Source organism: Dermacentor silvarum, chromosome 2 (assembly GCF_013339745.2).
Source record: "Dermacentor silvarum isolate Dsil-2018 chromosome 2, BIME_Dsil_1.4, whole genome shotgun sequence".
In the NCBI taxonomy this organism is placed as follows: domain Eukaryota; kingdom Metazoa; phylum Arthropoda; class Arachnida; order Ixodida; family Ixodidae; genus Dermacentor; species Dermacentor silvarum.
Genome location: NC_051155.1, coordinates 189,651,911 through 189,677,325, shown reverse-complemented (window position 1 = coordinate 189,677,325; position 25,415 = coordinate 189,651,911). Strand labels below are relative to the sequence as shown.

Below are 25,415 nucleotides of genomic sequence, written 5' to 3'. Positions count from 1 at the left end.
AATATTTCGCCCTATACACTGGTAAAATGATTGATATTCACGTCTGCGTGTCAGCCATCCTGCGTGGCCGAATACTTAAACCACAAACCACATCTTTAGACCGTAGACTTAGATGTTATAATTGTATCTAGCATATTTTTTTCGTTGAGCATCTTGGCTCTCAGGTAAAAAGTCTTTTTCATTCCCTGGTCGGGGAAAGAAAGAAAATCTGTGTGTGGCCTGCGTCATCTGTATCACAGCACATATCGTCTTTCACTAAATGATAAATGCAGACAGGTGCATACCATTCACATTCAAACACACATACATAGTTCGCAAACCCGCGTGCAGAACAGAGGCGCGGATAAGCTGTATACAATCATCGTTAACTGTATGCTACTGTAGACCACCACGTCGCTCTTCATCCTGCGCGCATATTCTTGCAATGAGTCCTCCGTGGCAGCATGCAACTTGTTTCTATACAGCCGCTGTAGCGTACGGGGTTTTGCGGCTTGCGAAGGCGTATTTGTGCACCTTTCTTTTTAACTAAACTGCGCAGATGTAGGTTGGCTCTGTACTCACCATGCACCGGCTATATAGTATATACAGAGCAATGCGTAGGACCTCGTTTCCTCTACCAACGCATAACCAAACACCGGCGGGAAAAGTATCTGTATCGGTATTGTGCACAAGAAATATTTGTGCGGCTGCGACGCTGGCTGCAGTATTTAGAGTAATGGACTCACCTTCGAGCTGCGACTGCCACATCCGAGTCCCACTCTTCGATGGGATTCTTGCACGCGGAGGATCCACTTTTCCTCGTTTGGCGGCAACGCCGAAGTTTTTGTTTCCGGCCATATTCGACGACAGACACAAGTGTCGGGGAAAGCTAGGTCCATCGACTCGTCGTTACACTTTGTCGCGTGTACGTGTCCTGCAGTCGTTCAGTTTTCCGAGGATCGCGCACAAAGTTTCGCGTATGAAAAAGGCGTTACGAAGCGCTATATATACACTTCAAGCGCTTAGAGGCTTAGTTTCGGTGGCCCGGTTTCCGAACGTGTTTCGTTTGCTCGTGAATGGGTGTCTCGGAAAACACCTTACGCTACCACGTACGTCTGTCTCCACAGGCATCCGGCCATCCACGTTTAAGCGTGTCGCCACAGACTGGAAAGGCGCACCCGGGGTATATACTTTATACTTACACGCCCGAGCTATATTATGCCAGCGTGTACATTGCGGCGCTGAGCCCTTTCAAGGCCGCCCGAGGCGGCACGCGGGCGACGACGTATACGTGCGTTTAGTCGTCTGTGGAGGACGCGTAGGCGAAATTCGTCGAGTCTGCAGCAAATATTTGCTTCTTCGTTTTCTTCTTTTCGTATTTCCTTCGCTTTACGGCTTATAGGAAGAGACTTGTAGGTGTATATGACTGCGTCAGCTGTACGTGTACATCAGCGGGGGAGGCGCTCGCGCCCGCCGTCTGTATTACGACCACGCTCAACCCCCAACGCTATAGCATCAGGGCACGCGGTATATACGTTTGCTCTTGGAAAACACAGATTTTCGTGGTGTGGTGCCCCGTGCGCGTTCGTCTCGGGAGCTGTGCGCGAAGTCGCTCCCGAATAGGTGGAAGAGAAAGCGAGAGAGAACGTGGTTGCGAGGTGAGACAACGGCTGCTGACACTTTCCACCGCCCGAGCACTTTGTGCGTCAGCTGGCTTTCGTCGTCGCGTGGGCGCCCCTGCCTTGTGGTGTGTACACGGGCAACGTACGCAGTCTGGTGCATTCGTCGCAAGCCTTCCTGTTCGAAGAAGCTGGAGGTAGGAGGAACGCGATCGAAGTGATCTTGTAGTAATAAACGAGCCCATATAGGGCCCCTTGAGGTCCGAACCCCCAGGGTCCTTAATTCCTGACGTTATATACTGAGCAGTCACGCGAGCTTAAAAAAGTAAGGCGAGCTCGGGGTTTCAAACTCCTATTTTTTTTCTTCTTATCATTGCGACGAAGGCTTGTTATACATGTAGCATGCTCTGTTATACAAACGAGAAGAATAAGGGGCATCGAGGGGCTATAGATTTTCTATTAGTTATACAGCCACGTGATGCAAACGGACAATGAAACCGAGTAAAGCATTGCGGAAACTAAATGTTATCGTTAAATGAAATTAATGTAGAAATGATAAGGAAATTTGAAATGAAGGATATAGCTGTGTTGCGTAAGAATTTCTATTTCAGCCGATTCGCCGAGCTGTCGGATTCGCCTTCTTGCCTGCCCTGGTTGGCTCTGAGTGCGATCACATTTAATTTCATTGAAGCGAAAGAATTACCCGCCGTGGGGTGGCGTGGTGGATTTGGCGTCGCGCTGCAATCCCGGCCACGGCGCGCCCGCATTTCGATGTGGGCGAAACGCAACAGCGCCTGTGCACCGGGCATTGGGTGCACGTTAAAGAACCCCAGGGGGTCAAAATTAAGCCGTAGTCCCCCACTACTCCATGCCTCATAATAATATCTTGGGTTTGGCACGTAAAACCCCAGAATTCGTCTTTAAACGAAAGAATTCGACGACGTGGCATAGTTCGACAAGGTCCGGAGCAGCGCCCGGATCGAATACTTTCGAGATCTGCCTCGTGTGTGTAAAGATTGCGAGTTTAATAATGTTTAAATTGTCGCAGTTATCCTCCGGGTCGCTGTACTTGAACTTTGTCACATAGTCGAGACCCACTGGCTATACGTCTTGCGCTGTTACCGCGTCTCGAGATAGAAGCCGCCGCGGGGCCTCTCGAGCGCCGAATAAAGCGCTGTTGTTCGCTCACAATAGCAGCGGAAGGCGACGAGAATGGCGTCGTATAATGGACCGTGGCCAGTCGTGCGCGCTCACTTTCGCGCACGTCTTTAGGGATTGGGCTTTCAAACGACGCGTTTCGCAAGGCCTCGCTTCTTTTTTCGACGCGTCTTCCGAGAGAGCTTCTCGGGCCTTGCGATTCTTCACCGGCGGCGCATGCCAGTGGTATAACGTTTACTCGTAAAACGAGGAGCGTCTAATTCGGCGCATGCGCCGAGGTTGAGCGCCTCCCGAGGGCTACCAGATTTGGCTATACATAGTTTGCATCAAACTATACAATTGACGCCATTTAACGGGGATAGTTGTGGCCTTTTGCGACTTGGCTGCTTCTTGGCTATCATCTGGCATAAAAATTGTATAGATGTCACCCGTGGTATACCGCATGCATGTATAAAGTTGTTTGCTAGCAAAATAACAGATTTTGCCTAGACAGTCCTGTTTCGTACTATGCCAGTGGCATGACCGTGTGTTTCGTTATACACATCTCTGTTTTCCCGGCACGGTAACTTAAAGTGGTTGTGACATTGCTCCGCTGAACTCGAGGTCGTGTGTTCGCGACGGCGGCCGCATTTCGATAGGGGCGAAATGTGAAAACGCTCCGGTACTTAGGTGCATGTGGACGTCAAATAAACTTACGGTGGTCAATTGGAATTAATCCGGAGTCTACGGCGTGCCTCATAATCAGACCGTGATTTTGGCGCGTAAATTAAACCCCATGGCTCTCTCTCTGTCTCCTCTTCTTTTCATCTTTCTTGTTTTTCTTTATTTCTTTCATTTACTTTCTAACATTTTTGTTAGCGTCAAAATTCAGTATAGCTCCGATTCCGAGTGACTATAGTTGAAGGCGTACCTCATATCCGCATTGAATGGCCTGGGAGTGTGTCACCTATAGGGTTGTTCGTACTCAGACTTGCAGACCACGCATTCTGTTCTTGCAACAATCTTCCGGTGAGCCAAGGGGACTCGTTTGCTGCACGTGTACTGCGCGTGAATTCTGAAGTGTAACAGGGAGTTGGGAAATAAATATATAATGTAGAAGGAAAAAAAAATCATTGGTTCTTTTCCGTTCTTTCCATGACGCAAGTGATGCTGCGACATGTTGAGTTATCGATGAACTTGATCCGCAGTGCCTCAAAGTTATACATTGCGAAATTTTCGTCAAAGCGAACAAGAGCGGCGCCATATGTCTCATCACTGCATCCCGTCGAGATACCCGTGTTTGTTGTTATGCTTGCCCACCGACTGCCGTGCCGATAGTATGTGGATAACGGGGCCTGTGCACCGTGTCAAAGATAGCGCGACTATATAGTTTGCGCTGCTTTCTTGGTAGGTATATGCGCCCAGCAAGGAAAATAAAAGAGACGAGACGAGAAGCGTACCATCGCTTGGCAGCTACGCCAAGCACCACCGTGTCCCACGCGCCTTCCTCCTTGCTTTCAACGTTTTCCTGTCGATATATAGTATCTGTGAAACCGTGATGGTAATTTAGCTATATACTATGGTCTGTTTTGCACAGCAGTCGGAAACGCTTTAGCTCCTGCTCTTACATTGCGCAGCATTCAGCGTGCATGCGTGCTGCTGAGCAAGATTCAGCAGCTTGGTTTGCCGCTGTGTGTTCGCCCACTGACTACTTTCGAAATGGTTGAGCTTCGGGTTGATGCGAGAGAGCTCTTCCAGAATACCTTTCAGCTGCTAGGCAGGGTGCTCGTTCTGTAAACATCAACGCAGTACATTGGTACTGTTCACTGCTTGCATTTAACGGTGTGAAATACGCCGTTTCTTGTCATGTCCGGAGGGACTCTCTTACGGAGAACCAAGCAAAACGCACCGGACCGAAGCTGCAAGCGTGACGCATGTTTTCAGACGCACGCTGCACGCAAATCGTCGGCGTATCGATGCTGCGTAATGAACAGTTCAGTTTCTTCTTTGTTTACGCTTTTTGCGTGTCTCGAGCAGCACGCTTATGACTCGCTCTTCCCACCTAAATGGGAAACATCTGAAAATGTGCCCGTGCGCCCTCAGTTACTGTTTGCGCCCTAATTGTTACCATAAGCGAGTAGGCTTTCTTGCTTGTCAATTGATGCACCGCGCGCTGTATGTGTGACCTTTGTGAATATATCAATGGCTTATGCCCACGGGCCTACACTTGTATGCAAGTTGTCGAATCCCCGGTAGCAAATAAGCTATTGCAGTCCTTTTCCGTCGATATAGTGAGAAACTTGGCCAGGTGTTCTTTTTTTTTTTTTTTCGCTCATACGGGCCCGTATTCACAGAAAGCTCTTATATAGGCTAAAATTGTTCGTACGAGCGAATTCGTGCCAATCTAGGTGTTGTAGTAATTATTATTATTATTATTATTATTATTATTATTATTATTATTATTATTATTATTATTAATAAATATATACTGATATATATTATTAGTAAATATTATTAGCCAAGGTGACCGGCCAGTAGCAATGTTACGAACGAAACGCTTGGTGAATTCGGCTCCTGCTTTACCACGAATACGTCAATACTAAATACGCTTCTCGACAATGATGCCGTTATGTCTGGAGTTCATCATGTCTCAGAGGGATAATAAAATTATCTTCACGCCCCACCTGTAGTCGACAGACGCAACAGACGATGTCTCCATCCAGGACGGAGACAGAGAGCGGCCTCGTTACTACGTCGCCCTGCTGTATCTTTAAACTCCTCGCAAATTCAAATTTCGCCTCGAGCTCCTGACTCGACGCGACGCGCACGTATACCGCAGTGCGCGTGTGCATCTCTGTGAAGCCTTGCACACACTGTAGGCGATCGGATTTGCCTCCTGTTGGGCAAAAACTGCGTTTCGTAAACGTGGGGGGAAGAAAAGCACTGCTTCGAATTCGACGGCCGCCGCTTCCATGGCATCGCGATCGCAACGTGCAACCGGGGCGCCCGTGGCGAACGGGATGGCGGACGACACGCGCAGCCTAGATGCACAGCCGCAGATATGTACTACAAACTGTCGTTGAGCGGTCGCAGGGGTTGGATAGAAGTGGTAGAGGGGGGTTTGATGTCTGGGACAATGCCGGCGGACCGATATGCATTTCATTGTGTCTGTTCCCCCCGCCGTTCGCCTGCCCAGTGTCTGTTCGTTTCTTATTTCCTCAGACGTGTAGACCTGAGAGGCCTTCGAGCTAGACGTGTAGACACTGGGCGTGCGATATAAACAAGCAAACAATCAAAAAATGACGTGGGAGGCCCCGCCGTTGCGCCTGTTCTCCAAACCTCGATAAGTATCGGCGGCGCGGACTGGGAACAGACGACGGCTTTACCGGAGGCGCATACACGCACTCCATACGCCTGCCGAGACAGCCGCGGCGGTAATGAATTGGAAACGGTTGAGAAAGGCAGAGGGGCAGCCTCGGCTGTTTCTTGATGCTCTTGGCGCTGACCGAAAGTGGGTGAAGCCTTTGTGGCCGCGTCGAAAAAGAAAACAAAGAAACCTGCTCCTCGCCTCTGGCTGCTCTCTGTGCCGTTTTCGCATTCGAAGCTCCTTCCGAAGGGCTGCAGCGGCGTGTCCACTGTGTATAGCGTACTACATACTGCGTGAGCATCGTCTGGGCGTCACTGTCCCACTCTCCCACCACGCCTTCCCCTCCCGGTACATATCCCTCTCTTAAGCAGCATCATCCCTATGCTCAAAAATAAAAACGAAAAGAAAAAGAAATTGCGCACAAACCGTTAATCAAGAACAACACAAACAAGAAATAAAAAAATAATGTTCCACTGTTCGCTAACAGTGTTCAATTCGCCGAGGCGTGGGATAAATTTGTATACGGTCCGAAATAACGTTGCAGTAGAGTTTTTCCCTAAGTCCGCGTTTATTTATTTATTTATTTATTTATTTATTTATTTATTTATTTATTTATTTATTTATTTATTTATTTATTTATTTATTTATTTATTATACCCTCAAGGTACAGTTGTACATTGCAAAGGGGAGGGGAAAAGATAGATACTGAGGCAAATGTGTATTGGTGTCATGTCCTGCATGGGCAGTGTGAGCAAGGAACGTGGCTGTCGCGTTTGGCCGAAGCAACAGCGTCTAAGTAACACAGGACTTTGCATGTGCGTGATTGGTGACCGCTCTTCTCTCATATGTTAAGCTTCTGACGTTGAAGACATTGCTCGTGTAGTTCCCGTGTTCGCTTCGTGTAGCACACTCGCCTCGTCGACTTCGTTTCTTAGTCGATCAAGAGCAATATTAATCGAAACCTATAATAAGTGCACTGCGTGGCTGGTGCTGTGGGATGTTGTGTCTACACATTTCATTCTGTGTGGTTCACAAACTTCGTAGCGAGATTACGGCATAACCATACGAAGCGTGGTTAAAATGCTCTTTTTTTTTTTTTTTACTGGCCCCATTATTATTCCCGGTTAAATCTATCACCTCCCTAATCCTATAGCTATCGCTCGTCTATATCAAGTCTAAATTCCGCGTTCCGTGCCTTTATGTAATATTACACGTGAATGATGCGGTACTCGGCCGCAGCCGCGTGCATTGCTACATAAAGGTCGTTTATATAGTGCAATGCTTGCGTGGCGCCATCTGCATTTTTCTGTTCCTCCCCGCAATAAAGAATCCACTTAGCGAGGGTGGAAGATGAACGCGTCACGACAGGAGGCCGCGTACAGTCGTTTCGGGCGGGCGTTGAATAACGCTCACTCCTCCATGGAGGTGCTCCTCGTAACGGCGGTGCATGATATGCGCGTATGCGGGGAGTTGAATCGGCGCTGAGTTGGACGATCGAGAGAATCCCATTTTCTGACGTCATGCGTCTTTGGTATTGTCGTTTCAGGCCGTGCGACCGTTGTGTTTATGTGCAACCTATGATCGCTGTATAAGCCATTGTTCGTGAGGGAGCCGCTATGCGACAGTATATATATATATATATATATATATATATATATATATATGCTTCTTTTTTTCGTCGCTGGTTAGTGGTGCCAGACTATTGTAGTGTTTAACTGCGGTATTGAGAACTTCAATTACACATTTTTTCTACCGCACCGAATGCGCTAACATTCTGCCAGCTTGCTGTGGGACGCGTACCGTTTAACATTCAATGCATAATTCAAGCTGCACGTTATGTCCATGTGGCACCTTCGCAGACTGTGTGAAAGCGCCCACGAAGACAATTCCGTATTGCTTTTTTTTTTTTTCTTCTTCTTTTTCTCTCACGTTTAGCACGCCTTTCTCCTGTCCCCGGTACAGGGAAACCGGATGTATCCCCTGGTTAACCTCCCTGTTTTTCCTTAGCTTTTGTCTCTCTGTCTCTCTCTCCCTCTTTCACAGGCTCGAAAATTGGGTGTCATGTCCCTTTAATGAGTCACTCATTCCCGGATGCGGGGTCCATTGTGACATCCTTAGCGGCTGACACTATACACACCTAGACAAAGTAGGGCCCTTTCCCATAAGATCGACAGTTGCTAGCGCTTAAACTCGCCGACCGCTTTGTCCAATCACTATGCTGGACCGGCAGCGCAGTTTTTCGGAGATTATCGGCGCATTCAGATTACTCGAAGCGATAAGTTTGTCCAGGCCAATCAGACAAGTAGGGTTGTTTGATAGTTGTTCAGAACCTTTCTAACTGACAGGTCGCTGTGTAGAAATTTACGGGAATACCGATGATTCGTCTAGACATGCCCTGCATGTCAGGTGACGCTCCTTGGCCAGAATTGACCCTTGCGCTATAGAATAATCAAACTTATATTTATTCAACCAATTTTATTTTATATCAAATAATCAAACAAAAATACAATAATCAATCAATCAGCACTGGTCGGGAATGAATATTGTACGATATGGCCTACCTAATTGACATCCCAAAATCAATTAAATTACAGCTGAGATATGCGATTAAGGCCTGTACATAGTTATTTTACGCGTGAATGTCCACCGAATTCATTATGTCAGTCACTATACTTGCGATATATAGTCGAAAAGGTATGCAGTTCGGTTCCTTCAAGAGTGGACCGTATTCTCTGCATTCTTGTACCTCAGTAATGGGGGATTATACGTATTGACAGTCACTTAGGATTTCCGGACATTTAACTAAATTCGCTTCCTTGCGTTTCCTATTTTGTTGTTGCAGATAGAAACATAGTATATACTGTTGCGACGATGTGCTTTCTGTAACTGGTGCACAGCACACATACATTCCACAAACGCACGCACTGTTAAATGAAAACACGGGTCTTCACAATCCGTTTCGCCTTCCGCCCCTGAAGCACTGCAGTCGCGATGATAAATTACCAAACAAGAGCCCCGCCCTGCTGCCACCGTTTAGGACAAATGGCGTAACACCCGGTCGGGCGTGTACTCGCCGCGTGACGCCTCTTGTCTTCCGAATTTTATGTACTCATTGATTTCATCAGCGCACCTTCGACGCGTTCTTCGAAGAAGTGCTTTGGCAACTTGCTCCTCAAACGCGTTAAAAAAGGCGCTCGGGCCTTCGTTTGAAGGCCACGCCAGAGAAGGGCGCGGGTCTGTTGCGGCTCCTAACTAAGCCGCATACGGAAATGCATAAGCGCCGACGCTCGACAATAGGCCCGTTGTTTTTTGAACGACATGCACCTCCGGTGGTTTTTGTCGTGTTTTCTCGTTTTTTCGCCCGCGCGGATTGCGAGTCAATGCGTTTGGGCGTGTCTGTTGTCACGTTCCCCTCGAATTGGCACTAGTCCCTGTCGCCGCGCGAAGTGACGTCACGAGCATACGCCCGTGCGTGTGGTACGTTTGAACTACCCGTGTGTGTCAGCGATGGGAATTGGGTGGCGGAGGCCTTTAAGGGGGGGGGGGGGGGGGGGGGGGGCACGGGCTATGTCGCTTCACAGCTGCAGGCGGGAGCCGTGCGTCCCGAGATTTCGACCGACTTTCCAACGATAGCTTTCTGGGCGTTGCCATGATGCCCCCTGAACTGTTATGGTCCCAGTTTTTGTTTACTACAATCAATGTTCACGCGCACTTAACGAGAAAGGAAGCGAGGCAGGCTAAATTGTAGGCTTCGATATTTACGGCTGTTGTGAACGGTACGTAAGCACCGGCTCGTATAAACACTAAGGGCAGCTGCAGCACGTTTGCTTTTACGCTCCCGAGAGGGTTATGCTTCCTCGCACCCCGATGGAAACACGAGCCCTGTACAGAGACCTGCTGCGCTTTCTCCTTCATATTGTTATTTTGATTGTTCTTTACGCTGTATTCTTTTCTCGAAGGATATGTATTGGTATCATCACGTATAACAGATGTGTAACCGCGGGCTTAAAAATATTCGCTATCTGCTACTATACCTTACGTTCGACCCCTCTTAACACGAGACTCCTCAGTTATAAAGCTTCCCTTCATCGTGTTTTTGTTTATGGCTCGGCTGTATGGAATCCACAGGCAAAATGGTCCACTGGAGCGACAGAATTGAATTTGTCTTGAAGAAAGCCGTACGCTTCATATGTCATCGCACATCTTTGCAATCTTTAGCTTGTCAAATTATCTATCCGTCGCCACGTTGATTCGCTATCTTGCTACTCTCTCCAGTTTATCCTGCGAGATTGCCGTCCATCCATAACCATCGAAAGTGTGAGAAGTATGTGAAAAAAGATATCGCTTTGAAGGAGCTAGTGTACTGAAAAGTGATGCTGAGGACAGGACGTGACTATAGGCCCTCCGGACGAATACGGAGGGCCCATTCGCAACCGTGAACCTGGTGATGTGTCAACAAAATAAATTCTAAGGGTGTCTTGATGGCTCGCTTCGTTGATGTAATGTCCTGCCAAGGGCCCACCTAGCACTTCTTCGCTCAACGGCCTGTTGCCAATTGGCGCTAACGAAGAGGCCAATGCTTGCCGTTCACAGTCATATCGGGGAGTGCGCTGCACTGCTTCAGGCACTTTGCACAAGCCTGTAAGTGATATGAACGATACACATATCGCGTGTCTGCAGCAGTTTGGGCACCTTTACGGGAACTGTTTATATATATATATATATATATATAGCAGGGTGGTCATCTTCTCTGCATCAGTCTCGCTCGTTTCCCATCATCACCATCATCATGCCGTTCTGTGTTCACTATTGAACGAATGCATCTCCCAATGATCTCCCATTACCTTTACCTTGCTTCAGCTGAGCCTGTCCTATATGGGACTTATAGGGATATACTGTATATACCTAAATAAACCGCGGTCGCGCATGCACGATTCTGCGCCGTGGCGTCCTCCGGGGCGGCGACAAGCAGAACGGTGTTGCCTCCAGGCTGTTACGCAAGGTTGCGGCGATTCTTCTTCGGTGTGAAGGCAGACGGCGCTGCCGCCCTTGAAACGATGCGCCCTGGTGCCAGCGGCGCAATCAGAGCTGACTGCAGCGTCTACTCAAGCACTCGCTGTGCCAACGAGTGCCGACCTACATATATATAGAGGGCCCCGCGTATAATGACAATCACCGCGCTGTGGAGGCAACGCCTCCAGGTGTTTTACTTTTCTTTTTTTCCCTCTTTTAGCTGTCCTTGTAGCAACTCTGGTTACTTCTTTCTATGGCATATACTGCTTACGTTTCACGGTCATTGCCCTTATTTTCCTTCCCGTGCTCGTTTGGACAGCGGCCTCGCGCCAACCGTCGGTGGATATGTGTAGTCGCAGATGGGTGGGATCGGTCAGTCTATATGCTGCCCTGATGCGCCCGCTCCTGGGGCACCGAGGTACCCTATAGGAAGTCTCTCAAACTTCTTGTTTTCCCGAACGTCTCGCCTTCTTCCGTGGTTTGTCGCTGTATACGCTGACCACGCAGACACCGTGTACGCTATACTAACTTGACATGCATTGCGCTTTCCCGTGGCCTTTCGTTTATATACTGCATGGTGTTCGTGAGTATATACAGGGTGTCCCAGCTATCACGCAGCACGATTTAAAAAAAAAGAGGAACGGCGTTACGTGGAGCAAACCTAGTGCTTATTGTTTCCAGTACAGTGGAGTAGCCGCCAGTATTTTTTTCGTTACTGAGATTGAATTAATTAATTGGAATTAATTATCTAACTCGAGAAGTACTGTCCTAATTATCAAAGTGTCAATGAGAAAGTTGTAGAGCAACATGAAAAACTTCCCATACAGCTTTTTGTTGCTCAGTAGTATACGTGCTACATAAATGTGTTTTTCCGAGTGTGAAATAAGCCCGCGAATACACGCAGAATTGCCGCACGACGGGCCGCTCGAGGCACTTTGCGTGTATTCGCGGGCGTCTTTCATACTTGGAAAAACACTTTTATGGAGCACGTATTGAGCAACAGAAAGCTGTATCGGGAGTTTTTCATGCTGCTCTACAACTTTCTCATTGAAACTTTGATAATTAGGACAGTACTTCTCGAGTTAGATAATTAATTCCAATTAATTAATTCAATCTCAGTAACAAAAAAAAATACTGACGGCTACTCCACTGTACTGGAAACAATAAGCACTAGGTTTGCTTCGCGTAACTCCGTTCCTCTTTATTTTAAATCGTGCTGCGTGATAGCTGGACACCCTGTATATATATCTGTATGCATGGTTAACTAATTAAGTGCAGTGGTGTACGAAATATTCGTTGAGTAAGGAATTAATGCTTATTACACGGTGACTTATTACACGGCAGCACCGTCTTGGCACTTTTTTATTCGCGGGAGGCATTATTGAAGTTTTGAGCAGGACGCCCTCTTACAGTTGCGCATTTTCGCATTGTTTGCACCCGCTTCGCTCACTTATATATCGATCGACCCTTTGGGACAAGGGCTTGTCACAAAGGGTGTATCATGCTCGAAGCATATCCCAGTGCTCGCTCTGCATTCTTGCACGGCAGATTGGCTCTCGACTAAACCAACGTAAATGTTCTGCATTCATTGTATATAGAGCATAGTTCTCCTTATGAAATATATACGCAAGCAGCCGCGATTTATCAGTGTCTCCGTGGCGTTCTACTGCCGAGCTCGTGATCTCGGGTTCAAACGCCCGCTGCATTCCGATGGAAGCGAAGTCGGGTAGTGGTATATAGTCAAGTTTATCCAGGGCCACCTTCCCCTACTGCGGCTTGGGAAGTTAAAACTCCACAGTGAGTTAACCACGCCCACACCCGTTCTCAAATTGAGAGCGAGGTACGAAAATATTGAAACGGGTGGGGCTGACGCTCGTAGAGCTGCGGCAGACGCAGCGCGCTTGTCTCGCCCATTCATGTATATATGTGACAGGCGCCTATAAGGGGCGCTTGAACTCTTGACAGCATGCCGCGTGTAGACGGCACAATCGCACTGTATGGCTGTCGCTCTTCGTAGTCGTCGTCGGCGGCTTATAGTAGTAGGTGCATGCAGCAGTGCACTGCGAAACGGTGTCGATAACTGTTTGACCTGCGGTGGGCGCGGACGGAGCGCGGCGCACCGCTCTGGGCCAGCGGGTCTCCTTCCGTCGCCTCCCACTTGACCTGCGTCGTAGCTCGAGGTCGTCGACCCTATAGAACGGGCGTGCTTGTCTTGGTCTTTCGTTCATCCGAGCACCTGCCTGTCTTCTTGCATGCAGCCCCTCTGGACGCTTGCATGCAGCCGTAGCGCCGCTGTCAGATTCAGGCGCGCCCACGGCAGCAACCACGTGTGTAACGCGCTGGACACGTGAGTTGGCCGCAGGAACGGTCAAGTAAATAAACAGTGAAAGTCGCGCTGACTGTTCGCGTGGCACTCCTTGCTTTGTTTATAACACGCATCTTGCGAACAACCGCCTTGATACGTATACATCGAATTGGCGAACTGTGCTAAGCGCATAACTATATTAACCGGGCGTGTATAACTGCGCCGTCTGGTTAACCTCCCTGCCTTCCTTTGTTTCTCTCTGTCTGGGCTCCGATCGCATGTCATTATCTCGTGCGTGTTTATGCATGCACACAACGTATATGTATTAACTACTTACATGCATATAGCGTATAGCATAGGTAATTCGCCCGACCGGGTGATACGCCATGAATGTTTCGCGCGTTAGACCCTTTTAGTTGCCCTTTTGGTCTTGATGCTTTCTTACACATTTCGTGTTCAGTAAATTTGGGCATCCAGAGCTGTGGCGTGACGTTTGAGTGACTGAAAGCTTCCGGCATCATGTAATCGCAGCGTATAGCGACATTGCGGAATGTCACCTGCAGTGTCCTTCTTTCGGTTTCTCCTTCAACGTGGAACGCTTATCGAGTTATCTGTATGCACTGACGCCTTCGAAGTCGTATAGCTACGTTCGTGGCTTTCGCGCACCCTTCGTCCACGCACGGTCGACTGGCGCATCGATGTCGTCCGTCTGCGGTTTCCGCTTTCGACCGTTGCGTCCATCAGCGCAGAGCGCGGCAAATTTTATTTCTATCACTCTGCGCTGAAGAAGAGAGGCTGACATGTTAGACGGGGGGGGGGGGGGGGGGGGGGGGCAGTTGTCGCGTTTGATACCGAGGCCGAAGGGGAGAATGACCACCTGGCATCCCCTCATCTGATGCATTCCTCTGCCGCCTCTCTTCGCGCGATGGGAGCGCGTGTCCTCCGGTGTCCTGTCCCGCGCGCTTCGAGCGGACGGTCCGTTGCCGCTTCTTTCGGACGAGGCCGTTTGGCGGCAGCTTTGGTATGCACTGCGTGGGCCGCGGGTGATGGACGTCTCGCACCGGCGTACGCTGCTTGCCTGGTGTCGCTGTGTGCGCTCGCACCATATAGTGTTATATGCGTCCGCACGAAAATAAAGAAAACGAGAGACTGAGAAAGAAATAACTGTTGTGCGTGCGTATGAGAGCGGGCGCGCGCGTGGCTTCAGCGCATTCCTGGCATGTCTGCTCGGCGCAACAGGTTTTTCTCTGCGGCGCCTTTTCCTCCTCCTCGTCGCGTCGACGTCGCCGTTGCCGCTAGCGTTGGACGAGTGCTCGCGCCGCGCCAGATGAGGGGATCGCTGCGCCGTGGAGCGCGCGCGCTGGCGGCGGTGGAGTTGCTCGTCGCCGTCTCGCTGGAGCCGCTAGCGCCGCTGGCCCGAGTCGTTAGTTCCAGTAACCTGGTTCTTCGCTGCCGCCGCCGGTGGACGACGTCGACGAGGCTTCTTTCTCGCCCGCCGACGCGGCGAGGACGCATGCCCGCCGGGGCTTCATCTTCCACGGCCGACTGCGTGCCGGCGGACTGCGCCGCGCGCGAACTGTACCCGGCGTCCGTTGCACCACCGGCCCAGCTGACTGGTCGCGCCTTCCTCGCGGGCCCGTCTTGTGTGTGTGTGAGCGTGTGTCTTACTCGGCAATAGCCCAGCCACGGCTCCCCGAGACCCAAGTACCGCTACCCGTCGTTCAGCCGTGCATCTAAAGTCTGGCCACTTCGCTTGGATGCGTAGATTGCCATTCCTGTAGTAAATTCGGTATCTTCCGTGAGTGCTACCTCGACATCGCGGCGAAGACAGTATATCCGCCGCTGACGTTGTCATCGGTTTTGGGTCAGCGAAGCCTCGGGAGAAGCGCATCCCGCGTCAGACACACACACACACGCCCTGGCTGCACGGATGTTGGCACTGCCGCCGACTGCGCCGTTGGAACCGAGCGTCGTCGTCGTTCAGCGTCCCGAGGCCAGCTGACTTCCGCCGCGCATAAAACGCCCGCGAGCGCTCGCTCTCTCTCGACGCGCGTTGTGTGTGCGTGTGCGCGCGGCGCATGAGCTGTTTGCTGCCGTCGCTGCGACCGGCGCTCGTTGGCCCGTGCTCGAGTCCGCGTGTTGTGTGTGTGTGTCGTCGTGCTCCCTCTTGACGTGTGGTACAGAGCGGCGTCGACGCTCCCAACGGCATCGAACGCTTAGCGTCCAAGCGTACACTGCACCGAAGACGTCGGGACTGTTAAGGTATAGCGGCTTGACGTGCCGCATCTGCCTGTTTGCGCTTGGCGGGCTCCGTCACCTGTTTTCTTCTTTTTTGTCGGCCGCAAAGCAGCTGACAGCCCTCGCGTCGAGTGTGGTGTAGCAAAACGGCGGCACCGTTTCTGTGTGCATGCACACAGCCGTTGGGGTCCGCGCTGCCTCGCCTCTGTAGGACAACGATCGAGTAGTGAAGCGGCGGCTGCTGAAAGTTTCGTACAAGTCTACGCGTACTCGCTGGCAATGGACTCATTGGGCGAGTGGAGCCTCAAACTACGCAGACGTACCTCAGCGAGTTGCCGCTGCCTTCCTTGACACCGTCGTCTCAGAGCTTGCAAAGCGTCGAGCCTGCTACCCTGAAGCCGTCAGTGCAAGAACGAAACTCCGCCAATACACGCAGTCGTCTCCTCATCTGCTATCACGCGTTGTTGGGAGCTGTCAACCACCACCTCTCTGTCATCGCTCTGTAGCACTCATTTCTTCAGTGCTAACTTCTCTTGCTGGCAGACGTTGCCGCACAGAGTTGGAACAGAGCTTACACTCAGCTCAACAGCGGGTTGAAAATCGACCGCGACAAGCAATCTTCCTTTCCCGGAATCGGATGCGACGGCGATCGGTGTCGGCTTCGGCCGCCGCTTAGGCTGTTCTCTGCGCTCCCTCTCTCGGGAAGGAGGCCGTACGAGAGCAGCGGCGATACGGCCAGACGGTGAGGAATGGCGGTTTTTGTTGTTCGTATTTCTTTTTCTCGCGCGCAGCAGGAAAACTAGAAGCTTCCGTTTGCGACCGTGCGTGTGTACGTGCGTGTAGTCTAGCTCTACTGCTATAGATTGCCCCTTCCACAGCCACAGCCACCGCCTGGCCGACAGGCCGGAAGCGGGCGGAGAGGCGTACTCAGTGGAGAGCAACAGGCAGCTATAGGCACGAAAGAAGAATCCCCAAGCGCAACGGTCGTCGCGAAACGCGATCTGCACCACCTTCTCTGCAGAGAAGAGGGACGGACCGACGATCGGAAAGGAAGACAGCGCCGAGAGAGAAGAGCGCACCGTGCCGTATCCCCCTTACCGGCTTGCGACCTACCGTTCTTCGGGGTTCCCTTGTCGAACCCTCTTCGTGAAAAAGAAGTAAAAACACAGTCGCCCGTTCAAGTGGCCCCCTCTCTGCATGCAGTGGCAGCGGTGCGTGGTTTCGGCCGAGCAGTGCTTTCAGCCGTAACGTGTCGACGACGGACGACCTGTGGCGGCGGCTGGACGGACGTCGTCTCTCTCCTCTCTGCCGCCGTCGCCTCATCGCCGTGTGATTGATAAGCGCGGTCGACCGCCGCCGCCGCCTAAAGTGGGCGGGTTTCGCTACGGGCGCCGCCGTGTGTGCTTGGCGCGGCGACGACGCGCGGCATACCTTCCCACCTCACCGGTCTGTCGCGGATACACGGTGCTCATCGCGCTAACCACCTGCCCTATAGCTGCGCACTGCCACACGATCCACCGTTGCCCGAGTCCGGCCTGACGATCGCGCACTGTATACCGTCGCTGGTGTCAGGTGCGAGCAAGAGTCCACGGGCGCTCGACGTGCCCGCTGTTCCCAGGCTCGCTTCTCTTGCTCAGCGGAAGCGTTCCCGTGGCCACTCAGTTGGTGATAGGTGTGAGGTGACGCCGTGTTGGCTTTTTTCGCTTCAAGGACCTCATCGGAGTGACCATTACTCCGCTCTGCCGCCGGGGCACCTTCTTGAAGAGAGGAACACGTCGAACTGACTTGATCGCAGCCCGTCGGACTCACGCTGACAGTATATTGTCGCGATGCCTGCCATTCGGATCTTAGCTCCTGTTCGTGCGGCGCTCCGCGACCTCTCTTGGCACCGAGGGCTTTAATTGGGGAGAGCCGTTCCTGCACCTTTTCTCGGCGAGCGTGCTCTCAAAACGACATCAAGATTGACCGAGAAAAGTTGGACGGACATCGGACCTTCTTTGTCTTGAAGGTCTGACCTGGATCTATATTGTTCGCGCGGTCGTCGCAGCCGTCATCGCACGTGTGCTTCCTCTGGAGGAGTAAGCCCACCTTGAAGCCCTCTTTGCGGAGACGGCGAAATCGCTCATTGTCCTCGAAGTGCGGCGTCGCTGCCCTGCTCTTCTTCTTCGCCGTGAAGATCTTCATCCCTCGAGGCAGCTCGGCGAGCGTCACAGTTTTGTGCGCCAAACCGTACGCACCCCGCGAGCACCGAGCACTGCTTGTGTGCAGCACACGCAAGCTTCAACCCTCGTCAGCCCCCGTCGCCTCCTTCACCTTGTGCCTCGGAGTACAGTTTCTCCCTTCTTTCGCTTTTTTTTTTTTTCATTTTACATCTTTAGCGCCACTGTTCTCGTTCTCCGCTGTGACTGTGGTAGCCGGCTCTTGCTATACTGCCGCGAGCGCTCCTGTGCGAACCGGAGTGTGGTAACCGCGTTCCCACGGACCGCTTGTCGTAGTCGCGGCTCTGTGTTCGTGCGTGTTGTGTCGGTGCGCTTCGTGGTGATATGGTGACGGTGCGGTGAGCGTCCCGGCCGAAGCCATGTCTGAGCTGGTGGCCAGGGCCGCGAAGATCGCGGCCGGATGCCTGACCCGCCGCTCCAAGCGCTACGATTTGGCCAAGGTGCACGCCAGGGGATGCATCGCAGCCGCAGCCGCTCCTCAGGTATGGATTCCGCTTGCTGCTGCTGCGCTGCTGCTACGCGCTCGTGCTCGAGACGTCGCCGTGTGGCACGTCGCTTGTGCGCGCGCGCGGCCTCTTTTGAATGTGCACGTATACAGCACGCCCTTTGAATACGAAACGCGTTGCCTTCACTTCGCCTATTATAGGCCGCCACTGCAGTTTTAGAGTAGCAGACGGTACGCGGAGCAGCGATAATGAGCGCGCATGCGTGCACCGTGAATTCGGCGCCAACGTTCCCACGGAATGTCTTTTCGTTGTCGTTCGTTCGTCGAGAAAGGTAAACAGCTTGGGAGTGGCTGGATGCGGCATGCGTATCTTCAAGAGGGCGTGCCTATCTTCAATTAGCATGTGCTCTCCGAGAATAACGTGTAGTCTCGGCCGACGTCGATGCACCTGCCGTGCATGGCCGCTGATTCTGTTCCTATGTGGCGTCCTGGCGCTGAGCTCGAGGTCGCGGGTTCAATTCACGGATGCGGGCACACTCTAAAGGGAACAGAATGGGAAAAGCGTTCGTGTACCGAGCTTTGACAGCAGGTTGAAAAAATCCCAAGTGGTCAAAATCTATCCGCTGTTTTCCACTATATACGGCGCCTTTCATATATTCCCTGAGCTTCCGCGGGACGTTAAACGAAATAAATAAATAAATAAAACTAAATTGCGTTGGTGTATTCCTCATTAGACTGCCTACTATACGCATGCCAAGTCGGTACTTTTTTTTAAACTCGCTGTCGTCTGCACGAGTAAAGGAAAGAAGCCATGCGGTCAATGAGGGGTCCCTCGCAGTCAATGTATGTGCTCTGGAATCTAAACTTTAAGTATGAAGTCTGTTTTATCGGGTACACAGACTCAGTGCACCACGCTATTGCAGGCATCACTGCCAGATGGGGAAGAAATTAGCTGGTTTTTACAGCGATACCTAAACATTAGGACTTGCCAGAAATAATGCACCCGAAGTATATAGCTAGCTTTTAAGTAATTGTCTGTCTATATGCCCCTGCCTCCTTAGCTTTCTATGTCCCCAAGAACTTGAGAATTCTCAAGTGGTGACCACTTGTAACGTAGGCATTTTCAGCGTGTCGTCGAGACGTCCCTTTCAGTGAGCGTGCTCACCACGCTTGCTACAACGGTCGAAATGCGCTCCATTAATGCATGTACTTTGATAGGAAACCAGCACATTTCGATCGGTAGTCTTCGCACAGCGAAAATAAAAATCATGGCACCGACGCCACGCCGGAGATTCGTCGCCAAATGCGTTCCTCGTCTCCCCATTTCAACACGACAAGTTAAAGCGGAAGCGCTGCTTGCTTTTTAAAGCTCGAACCACTGTTAGCACCAGGGAGGTTTTAAGTTTTACTTTAGGGCATCCCTAGTTAGCACCGAACTGAAACCAACCCGCAGAATGCGTGAACCCCACTTTGTATTTACGAGCGCTCTTCGTCGAAGCGGCGTAGTGGCTGGCGTGCTTATGTAAGCCAGGTTCCGTGTGTGACGCCCCCTTTTCTATATTGCATATATATCGTTGAGGCGCTGCGCGCTCTTTATATGCACCGCCATCAGCGGGGCCCCTCTTGCGAACAGCTGTATGGGGAAGCCCTGGCGCGACCTGCCGCTTCGCTTCTAAAGAGGGTGGGGGTGGGTATGTATGAAAGGGGAGGGGGGGGGGACCAGAGAGAGAGGGAGAAGGGGTGTTGCACGGCGGCTTCCTGCTCGTTCCGCTTTCCGGTGCGTTGGCTTGGCATGGCGTCGTGCCTAACCCTGTCGGTTTGTGCTCCCCCCCTTCGTTCGCGCAGCAGGGGCATCGTGCAGACAGCCAGAGTTGATTCGGTGGTGGCGTACGCTGGTCACGTAACTGTGCCCGTCGCTCGCGGACTGCTGCACCTCCACTGCGCGCTCAGCTCTCCACCGTCTTTCTCGCTCCTCGACTGTGTACTACATCGGCGCGAGAAGAAGCCACTTTCGTACGCGCCACCTCGTACACGTCGGGGGAGGATAAGATCGCGCGCGTTTATTTTGCTCCAGCTCCGCCAATGACAGTTGCGCCTCGCGGGCAACTATAGGCTTGCGTTCGTTGGCCGATTATATTCGCGAGGAACGTCTGTTCTCGTCGGCCCCCGATTCCCTTCCCCTCGGCCCCGCCCTCGGGCTCTTGTTTCGTCTTTTTTTTTTTTTTGTGCACTATTTTCACTTAATTTCTTTTGTTGCGGAATGCGAAAACACCCGTGTACTTAGATTTAGGTGCACGTTAAAGCACCCCAAGTGGTCCAAATTATTCCGGAGTCCGCCACTATAGGATGTGCCTCATAATCCGATCGTGGTTTTGGCACGCAAAACCCCGTAATTCCACTTAATTTCTTTCCAGCAGATGTCACCGCTCTGTTCTTTTTACCCCGTCACAGAAACGCAACGCGATGCACCGTGACCGCACTGAGTCCGCGCAATCGCAGTCCCTGTATACCACACGAGGACGTGGCCGCTGCTGCTTGCAGGATATGCGGGCGCGCGTCTACATAAGCTGCGTGCCGATGTAACTCGTACTGCGGTTCCGGCGATCAGTCGCATGCATAGTTATGCGTGCGCGCTTCCCGATTATGAAGATGTATTCGCAACGGCTCTTCCGGCCGCTCGACGCCATGCTCGGCCGGGCGCGGCCGATGTAGCGGTACTATCGGCCAGGCCTCTGCCCTGCGTATACATGCCTCACCGCCCAGACGTGCGTTGGCCGGGGGAGGCATTTGAAGCGAACGCCCTCACCACCACCCCCATCAACACACACACACCACCACCACCACGGGGAGAGAGGGAGTAGAGCGCGTGTCGGGGTCCGTTCAACCGTGTCGAACGGTTGGACCCGGTGCCGTTGTCGTCATCAACATATTGCGGGTCGAGGTGGTTGAACGTGGCGCGCCGTATCCCCTTTGAGACCGCTTATGTCGCCTGCCGACGAACGGGTTGCGGCGATATACGTTTCGGTCGGCGACATTTTATATGCGCCACAGGCAGCACAGAAAACGGCCTCAGTGCACGCGAGAAACCCGTGTACTGTGAGGATTCGAGATCATCCATAAAGGGACACTAAATAGAGATATTATGTTCACTCTATCAGCAAAGTCCGTTTGCTATCAATAAGTTACCCTTCCAGCGTGCCAAAGAAGCCAGCCTTATCGCGAAAAGAGGTTTGCTAAGGCCAGAAAAGACGCAAGGACGTGTGGCCCACGCCGAGCATTCGAGTTGGAAATCTCTGACACCACTGTGACGTACCAGTGTTGGGATATCGCAGAAGAAAAAAAAAAAAAGCACTTTCATTTTCTCTTCTTACAATCAGCCTACGTATACCGCTGAATTAACGAAAATTTTAGTTTTGAAACAATACTTTATCACTCTATAAAGATTGACCGTTTCTCGTTAGTGTCTCTTTAAATGGTTATTGACGAAGCGTGAAACGTTCCTTCCTATCATGTTTGTGCAGTTGCGATGTGTCCCCCGACCACGCAACGACCATATATTATATGTGACTTCTCAGGGCTCGTAAGATAAGGCAGTACCCGCCGCGGTGGCTCGGCGGATGTGGCGTCCTTCCGCTGAACACGTGGTCGCGGGTTGGATTACCGGCCGCGAAGTGCAAAAACGCTCGTGCACATTATTTAGTTTGTATGTTACGCGTTGCGGTGTGTTCCGTGCATGTTCTGTGCCTGTGACATCCACTGTGCATGTCATTTTTCATCATACTCATCAAACCTCTCCAAGATACGTTGAAGAGTCTCTCTCTCTCTCTGTCTCCCTCTCGCCCATCAGGAAGTGTGAGAACTCTCCGTAATGGAGGTAGATAGGACATCAGCAGTTGGTCCCGTAAAGGAGTTGTCAGCGCGTCCTTTAATTGTCCTCGTATTACAGTTGCCGTCTCCTGTATCGATAGCGAAATCATTTCATGCACGTGTGCATTACGTGTGAATGCAGCCACTACCGTGCGCGGCTCACATATGCACTCGACAGGGTCGCTGTCACCGATGGTTTCCTGCAGAGCACGTTGTATAAAGTGAGAAGGCGGAAGCGGCCAGCGGCCCGATTGCGAGAGAGAAGGCGCCCTTCACCACCTTTTCATACGCGCTATCGTTTGCAAACACTGAAGTCAAGAAGGCACTCGCACTTGAAGCGCAGAACGCCAGGCACGTATATACGCGACCGAAGGTCCTTCCAGTCGGAGGTATGTCGGCCGTTATCGCGCAGGCCCCCGTTATCGGCTGCCTCGTGTGTCACACGGCCTCGGTGACCAGTACTGGGTCGCGCGTGCTCGGGCAGTGGAGTGTGCAGTGACTGCTTACCTGAGTCCGAGGTTGCAATCTGTTACACGCATGCAGTTTCCTGCAAAAATTGCTATTAAAAAAAAAAAAAGCTGTCCGTGGCGCAACGATTGTTCAGCTATACGGTTGAAACGATGGGTGGTACATGGCGTTGTCCAATCTTCGCGCTTGTGGCTTCAGACTTTTTTGTGTGGCGTGATATAATACGCCTTAAGTTTCTACAATTACAGGCAAGTGTAGTTATCTTTTTGTAAACGTATGAAGGCAGGTAAGTCTCTGCACGCATGCATAATCATCGCTCTTTGTTACATCCACAACGAAATATTTTATTGAAAGTGATCAATTACAAAAGTCGCGGAGCCGTTTGAAGCCGGACGGACGCGGGGTAGGCAAATCCATGCGTTATCCGTCATTACCGTGCTGACTAAACCGCTCTGATTGCAGCTCGCGCTAACAATCAGTCAATCAATCAATCAATCAATCAATTTATTTCATCATTTAGCTTCATGATTTCAGCGCCTGTGCACGTCCTCGCCATTTCTTGTGTGTCCGTGTTCTTTCAAGTGCGCTGCTTAACAAAATCATGAGTTACCAGCTATAGCCCATCAGTACCCGCTAGGCAATTTATTTTCAACTATTGCGATAAACAGACGAGAGGATCGGCGCATAAAAACTGCCATTCGGCGGCTTGACGAGCCCGCAGCCCCCATTACAAAGGTTCACAGTATAGCACAAATACGTGAACACTCATTACGTAATCAAAATAAAAGTAACAAGATAAAACATAACATAACGCTGAAGAATTTCTACCGCATCACGTTATGGTGTCGCGGTTCCAAATTTCAAGCACAGGCGTTGCATTCCTGAATTTAAACGCGCGGTCGGTACCTTTTAGGTTCCGCATCAGCTTTGTCTTATAACACCTGCTCTTTCTTTTCGAAACAAGGAATCTTTTACAGATACGTTAAATTTTCTTTAATTTGAATTTTAAATCGCACACTTAATCGATTGGTGGTGGGATTCCAGTCGAATGGATTGGAAACTGATAGATTCTAATGGCACGAGCATTTATAAATAAATCGCGCCAGAGTTCCCTCTAGTAATTTGTGTTGGAAACTCTACGCCATACACGCCGTTCAAGTCACCTGTGCCGTACGCGACGTGCCTTTCGCTCACACACACACCCGGTACATCGGCGCCGAGTTGTGCCGCGTGCCCTGAATTCTCGCCCGTCTTCCGGTGCCCGCGTTCTGGCGCAAAGAGTGACGCCGGCGTTCGTTTCCGCGTTGCTCTCTGCGTGCGGCCATTGTCTGTCACCGTCGTTGTTCCCCGCCCGCGGCGGAGCCAACACGACAACGCTTCGAGCGACTCCGAGTGGCGCCCCCGCCCCGTTGCTTTATTTGTGACATCCTTGAAATTGTACGAGGCAGCTATAGCTCGCTGGAGTTGCTCTGTAGGCTGTCGAGTGTTAACTCAAACTTTAGAGGTAGCCTAAAAAGAAAGAAAAGTTACTTAAGCTGCGTTAATAAAGTTCCCTTCTGCAATTAACGAGAGAGAGAAGAAAGCAACCGTGAGAGGAGGCTTGGTAACTCAGAAAAGGCGCGAGAACGGACGAGACAAGTAGCGACACCGCCTTGATGTTGCCGCACCAGCTCGCTGTGACGTCATGCATTCTTGACGGCGTCTGCTACGGCGTAGTTAACTTGATATCGGCAAAGATGAACTACATTCGATTTCGAAATAGACCAAAGACGTAACTCAGCAATTTTCAAGGACTTTTAACCAAGTTACAACAACCAAATTACGAGAGAAAAAATCTGGGACGTCACACGTACGTAGGGGCGCTGGAGTTCCGGCGGGAAATTCAAATTGAACTTAGAACTCCATTTTCGCTTCGAGTTATCAGCTTATTACCGCGAAATAAACGAAAAAAGAGTTTTGAAAGAATACTTCAGTTTAAATTGATTTAGCATTTCTCTTCAGTGTCCCTTTTCGGTTATTACGAGTGAAAAGCGTGGCGGATTCGGTGCTTAATTCCCACACTGCGGTGACAATTAACCTCTTATAGAAACGCAGTCTGGTTGGCTTAAGAGCCTTCATGCTGCTGCAGCGCTAGCGGCTATAATAGACTATATTACGTTCGTCAAAGCGTGCTTCGTTGCCGGTGATGCGCGCCTCGTCGTGAACCAGCTCATAATGATCAACACTTGAGATGCACATGTCGCTTCGGTGCGCGGTCGTAAATGAGGCGGGGAAGGGTACGCAGTCATCTTCACGAAACAAACAAACAAGGCTAATCAGCAGTCGCCAAGCGCAAGCAAGACAAATAAACAACAAAAACCATAGCGAGCCTTATCGAGCATACTGAGCTATAGAGCTCGCAGCTGTGGAAGCGCGCAAGACCGCGAGCTCACACAGCGCGCCTGCCTGGCGTGCAGTACAGGACCTCGACGCTGACCTTCGCAGTGCAGTGCGTGCCGACATTGCGCGCGGCCGCGACCGTTCGCGCGGCGTGCACAGCCATGCAGTTGCCGAGGAGCAGGGTCGGGAAGGAGCGGGTGTGTACAACAAGCGCGCACCAAACGGGGCCGCCGAATAATTTCGAAGACAGCTGGCGTGGGCTGCGAACGCGTGCGTACTCGGCGTCGATGGATGCGTGGCCTGTGTGGCCGTCATTTGCACACAATCACGCCACCGCCGCCGCCGCTATGGCGCACGTTCTCGTTGACCGCGCGCGGCT

At 51.3% G+C, this 25,415-nt stretch overlaps 1 protein-coding gene across 10 annotated transcripts in view; it reads left to right on the top strand.

Moving 5' to 3' along the window:
* LOC119442320 (partitioning defective 3 homolog) overlaps nucleotides 1–25,415 on the top strand; it is a 214,448-nt gene that overhangs the window by 102,103 nt on the left and 86,930 nt on the right. For 8 of the 10 annotated variants that reach the window (XM_049662051.1, XM_049662048.1, XM_049662052.1 and 5 more), the window contains exon 1: nucleotides 14,742–18,359. The exons of 1 other annotated variant lie outside the window; for it this stretch is intronic. In XM_049662051.1, coding sequence (XP_049518008.1) covers nucleotides 18,237–18,359 — 123 coding nt within the window. In that variant the 5' untranslated portion in view covers nucleotides 14,742–18,236. Of the gene's footprint in view, nucleotides 1–14,740; nucleotides 18,360–25,415 lie in introns of those variants that run through there. One more of the 10 variants, XM_049662046.1, reaches the window with a different exon arrangement.